General features: G+C 36.6%; 1 protein-coding gene and 1 pseudogene across 1 annotated transcript; both read left to right on the forward strand.

Moving 5' to 3' along the window:
* LOC125878407 (flavonoid 3'-monooxygenase CYP75B137-like) lies at nucleotides 1–2,107 on the forward strand. Its single transcript, XM_049559655.1, has 2 exons — nucleotides 1–1,047; nucleotides 1,298–2,107. The coding sequence occupies exons 1-2, from the start codon at nucleotides 76–78 to the stop codon at nucleotides 1,916–1,918; spliced, it is 1,593 nt and encodes a 530-aa protein (XP_049415612.1). The 5' UTR covers nucleotides 1–75; the 3' UTR covers nucleotides 1,919–2,107.
* Nucleotides 2,108–3,975: 1,868 nt separating this feature from the next.
* Nucleotides 3,976–5,622, forward strand: part of LOC125843180 (flavonoid 3'-monooxygenase CYP75B137-like) — a 4,879-nt pseudogene continuing 3,232 nt past the window's right edge.

Genomic DNA, 5,622 nt, shown 5'->3' on the forward strand with positions numbered 1-5,622 from the left:
CCCTCTTTTAAAGTCCTGCAAAAGCTTCAAGCTTTCCACCACATTGCTTTTGCCAATTTTCATTTTCCTCTAACAATGTCTCTCAAATTCTTCAAACCCCTTTTTGATTCTTCCTCATGGCCCCTTCAAGAACTCAATGTTGAGCAAAAGGGGGTGGTTTTCTCCTATTTTCTTGGGTTTTTAGCTTTACTATGGTTCCTTTGGTTTTTCATCAGTAATAACTCAAACAAGAGACTGCCACCAGGCCCTAAAGCTTTGCCCTTGATAGGTAATCTTCATTCTCTTGATCCTGAACTTCACACCTATTTTGCATCTCTTTCCCAAACTTATGGCCCGATTTGTAGACTCTTGCTTGGTAAAAAAATTGGGATTATTATTACTTCTCCTGCTTTAGCTCGTGAGGTTCTTAAGGATCAAGATACCATTTTTGCTAACAGAGATGTGCCGGCTGCTGGTAGAGAAGCTACATATGGTGGAAATGACATAACTTGGACTCCTTATGGACCGAAATGGCGTATGTTGAGGAAGGTTTGTGTTCGTGATATGCTTAGTGGTTCTACTTTAGATTCTGTTTATGGACTAAGGAAAAAGGAGCTTAGACAGACAATCAATTACTTCTATAGTCAGAAGGGTTTACCAGTGAACGTTGGTGAACAGATGTTCTTGACTATTCTTAATGTGATTACAAGCATGTTATGGGGTGGCACAGTGAAGGGTGAGGAAAGAGCTAATCTTGGGGCAGAGTTTAGGCATGTTGTGAATGAAATGACTGAGCTGTTAGGTACTCCAAATGTTTCCGATTTTTACCCGGGCTTGGACTGGTTCGATTTGCAGGGTGTTATAAAGAAGATGAAAGTGTTGGCAAAGAGATTTGATAAGATATTTGAGAGCATGATTGATCAAAGACAGAAAATGGATAGAAATGCTGAGATGGGAGCTGATGTTGGTCAAGAAAGCAAGGACTTTTTGCAAGTTTTGCTGAAGTTGAAAGATGAAGCAGATTCCAAAATGCCTCTGACTAGGACTGAACTCAAAGCCTTACTCATGGTATGATCTGTTACTTCCATTAGATGCGATTTTGATTGTTTCCATTAGATGACTGAATTGTTGGTTTCTAACTATTTATTGGACTGCACTAAGGAAAGAGTCATTTAGCATCAAATAATATATAAAGCTTTAATTATATCAAAAAAATATGTGAAGACTAAATTGAGAACCTTGAGCTGAACACCTATATACAGTTCTACAAATAAAAAATTGTTGTACATGATAATAACTTTACGAATACCATGAACAGGATATGGTTGTTGGTGGAACTGACACTACTGCCAACGCAGTTGAGTTTGCCATGGCTGAAATTATGAACAAACCAGATGTCTTGAGGAAATTACAACAAGAACTAGATACCGTCGTGGGAAAAGATAACATAGTGGAAGAGTCTCATATTCAACACTTACCATATTTCTATGCAGTTATGAAAGAAGCCTTGCGTTTACATCCAGCTCTTCCACTATTGGTGCCACATTGTCCTAGTGAAACATGCACTGTTGGAGGATACACTGTCCCTAAAGGATCTTGTGTTTTCATAAATGTATGGGCTATACAGCGAGATCCTTCTATCTGGGAAAATCCAACTGAGTTCCATCCAGAGAGATTTTTGGACAATAAATGGGATTATAGTGGAAATGATTTCAACTATTTCCCATTTGGTTCTGGTAGAAGAATCTGTGCGGGGATAGCCATGGCAGAGAGGATGTTCATGTATTCACTGGCTTCACTCATTCATTCTTTCGACTGGAAATTGCCCGAAGGAGAGACATTAGACCTCACAGAGAAGTTTGGGATTGTTCTGAAGAAGAAAATGCCTCTGGTGGCTATACCTATTCCAAGATTATCCAATCCGACACTCTATGAGTAAAATAAAAGATGTTGCTCTATCCTGTCAATGGTCTTATGAACAACTCAATGTCGACTGTTTCATGTGATATGGCTGATTTTTTTTATGACTACTTATGAATTTGAAATAATAATACATGTATTACTCTCATTGGGTATGTTGTCGTTGTGATACATGTATTACTCTATTGAAGCACTTACTTTATTTTAATGCAATGAATCAAATGGACAATAACATACATCGGTACTGCAGTTACTATTATATGCTTAACGATAGATCTTTATATTGTAATTCGTGTGTAAGTTAGCCCTAAGAGTATGGTTTGATGAGCACATATGCTTGTAATTATTGTCATTGAGGTTTGCAATCTCCTGTTTCCTGCCTTCTGTTAGTTTTTTTATATTACTACTGAAATGTGTTTGCAGTGATTATGCTTCTGTCTTTTGTACGATGAACATATATGGAGACGTGTTCCCTGTAATTTGGATCCATTTCTAATTAATTCAATGGTTTCTATACAGTTGTTACACATCAAGAATATGAAAGCTGCAACCCAGTGTGCCTGAATCCCCAGTATTTGATTAGATTCCTTCCAGAATCTTCTCAACCCAAGTTAAAATACCTAATCAAGCTATTATTTTGCTGACAGTTTCCTCATTCACAATGGTCATGTGTGTGTTCCAGATGGCATCCGGAGGCGATCATTTCTGAGGTGTACAGTTACAGTAGGCCATTCACTTCTAGCAGTTGTTCCAGAAAGGCTTGGGCACACATGTTAATCTTAGCATGATTGTCCACCTGCCGATAGACGGGCAAGCAGAAGGACCATTCAAGCACTTGATGATATGTTACGAGCTTATGTAATGGATTTATGAGGTAACTGGGATGATCACCTTCTGTTGATAAAGTTCGATAATAACAACAGCTATCCGATGAGCATCTAAATAGTCGTTTGAGACCTTTGTACGGGAAACAATGTAGATTGCCCATAGGTTGGTTCGAACTGAGTATAGTGAAGCTGATTGGCCCAATCTTGTTCATGAAGCCCGAGAAAAGGTAAATAATATTCGAGAAAGGCTAAAGACAATTCAGAATTGATAGGTGAGTCTGTGGATATAGCCTTCGTTAAGGTGTTATGTGGCATAATCATAATTCCAACTAAGCTACATTCGAAGTGAAGAAAGATATGAAAGGATCATATGTCGGAGATGATAATTGCAACGTGGCCTAAAGTTGGAAGATTGTTTCCTTTACACTCTTTCATTCCTCGGGTTTTATTTTTGCTTGTACTTCTACAACTAGCTACTAAGACTAAGGTTTGGCATAAGCATCTAGGGCATCCAAGTTCTACCGTTTTGTTCCATTTATGGAGTTTTGGGTTATTGAGAAATAAAAATCAATTTTCAGCAACTCCCTTTGATTGTCCTACACATGCAAATTAGGCAAAAATAAAACTCAACCTTTTCTTAATTTTGATAGTTGTTTTGCGAAGTGTTTTGATGTCATTCATAATGATGTTTGGGGCATTTCAACAATTATTTCTCATGCTCATTATATTGTAAGAAAATATTTCAAAATTTATATTTTATATTATAATATATATATATATATATTATATATATATATTATAAAAAAGAGTACCTTATTATATTGTAAGAAACTAGTTTAAAACAAAATTTGTGTTTCAATAAAATAATTAAAATGAGTATCTTATTATTATTTTCAAAAAATTAGTTTAAAACAGAATTTGTATTTCAACAAAATTTAATGAAAAAATTATTTAAATTAATTAGGTGACTTTCTAAATGAAATATCTATAGTTGAGTGACTTGAGGTTATAAATTCTATGAAAAAAATCCTTAGTTGAGTGACTTTGAGTTAAAAACTAAAAAGGTACTTGAGTGAAAGGAAGTATTAGTTGAGTGGTTATTAACTCAAAAATTCAACATTATAAATATATCAATTATTATAGCTGCCAAATCTCAACTTTTGTGGGCGCAAAATCTCAACATTTATGGTTTGCCAAATCTTTGACAAAAACAAGAAAACTTTCTTATATAAAAAAAAGCCACATCACAAAAGCATTGAGCTTCCCACTACATTGGTTCGGCCAATTTCCATTTCCTTCCTAGGCTCAAACAATGTCTCTCAAATTTTCCAAACCTCTGTTTGATTCTTTCTCATGTCCCTGGCAAGTATCAAATATTGAGCAAAAGGTGTATTTTTCTCCTATGTTCTTGGTATTGTAGCTTTACTATGGTTTCTTTGGCTTTTCATTAACAAGTCAAAAAAGGGACAACCCCCATTGCCACCGGGGCCTAAAGCTTTGCCTTTGCTAGGTAATCTCCATTCTCTTGAACCTGAACTTCACACCTATTTTGCATCTCTTTCCCAAACTTATGGCCCCATTTGTAGACTCTGGCTTGGTAAAAAACTTGGAATTATTATTACTTCCCCTGCCTTAGCTCGCGAGGTTCTTAAGGAACAAGATACCATTTTTGCTAACAGAGATGTGCCTGCTGCTGGAAGAGAAATGTCATATGGCGGTGCTGACATAGTTTGGAATCCTTTTGGACCGAAATGGCGTATGTTGAAGAAGGTTTGTGTTCGTGATATGCTTGGTGGTTCTGCTTTAGATTCTGTTTATGCACTAAGGAAAAAGGAGCTTAGACAGACAATCAATTACTTTTATAGTCAGGCGGGATTGCCTGTGAATGTTGGTGAACAGATGTTCTTGACTATGTTTAATGTGATTACAAGCACGTTATGGGGTGGCACAGTGAAGGGTGAGGAAAGAGCTAATCTTGGGGCAGAGTTTAGGCATGTTGTGTATGGAATTACTGAGCTGTTAGGTACTCCAAATGTTTCCGATTTTTACCCGGGCTTAGACTGGTTCGATTTGCAGGGTGTTACAAAGAAGATGAAAGTGTTGGCAAAGAGATTTGATAAGATATTTGAGAAAATGATTGATCAAAGACAGAAAATGGATAGAAATGCTGAGATGGGAGCTGATGTTGGTCAAGAAAGCAAGGACTTTTTGCAAGTTTTGCTGAAGTTGAAAGATGAAGCAGATGCCAAAATGCCTCTGTCTATGACTGAACTCAAAGCCTTACTTATGGTATGTTTTATCGGCTGCGCATTTTGATTGTTTCCATTAGATGACTGAACTGTTGGTTGCTAACTTGTTATTGGACTGTACTAAGGAAAGAGTCATTTATCATCAAATAATATGTAAAGCTTAATTCTATCAAAATTATGTGAAGACTTAATTGAGAACCTTGAACTGAACACCTATATATTATACAGTTCTACAAATTAAAAAATGTTGTACATGATGATAATTTTACAAATACTGTGAACAGGATATGGTTGTCGGTGGAACTGCTACAACCGCCAACACAGTTGAGTTTTTGTCACACCCCAAATGTGGATGTGATGGCACGTGTCCATTTCCCACCGGACACGTCATCCTAACCCAGCCACAACGATAGAGAAGTAGAAATACGAGAATAAAAGATAATAAATAAGCGGAAGACTTTAATTAAGACTCAACACTACCCAGAATTTGGTTGTCACATGTACAAACCTCTAAATACAGAATTCGAATAAAAATATACAAGTCTTAGAGTATAGTTCTCGAATAGAACAAAACTGAAAGTAAAGATAACTCAAGGGCACGTTTGGAATGAACCGCTACCTCTCGAGTATGTCCCGAAGCTCAATCT

This window comes from Solanum stenotomum, chromosome 10, assembly GCF_019186545.1.
Source record: "Solanum stenotomum isolate F172 chromosome 10, ASM1918654v1, whole genome shotgun sequence".
In the NCBI taxonomy this organism is placed as follows: domain Eukaryota; kingdom Viridiplantae; phylum Streptophyta; class Magnoliopsida; order Solanales; family Solanaceae; genus Solanum; species Solanum stenotomum.

Excerpts from the sequence above, each read along its gene's own strand:
- LOC125878407 (XM_049559655.1), top strand. The coding sequence starts at position 76 with ATGTCTCTCAAATTCTTCAAACCCCTTTTTGATTCTTCCTCATGGCCC. Across the intron at positions 1,048-1,297 it reads AACTCAAAGCCTTACTCATG|GATATGGTTGTTGGTGGAAC; the intron begins GTATGATCTGTT and ends TACCATGAACAG.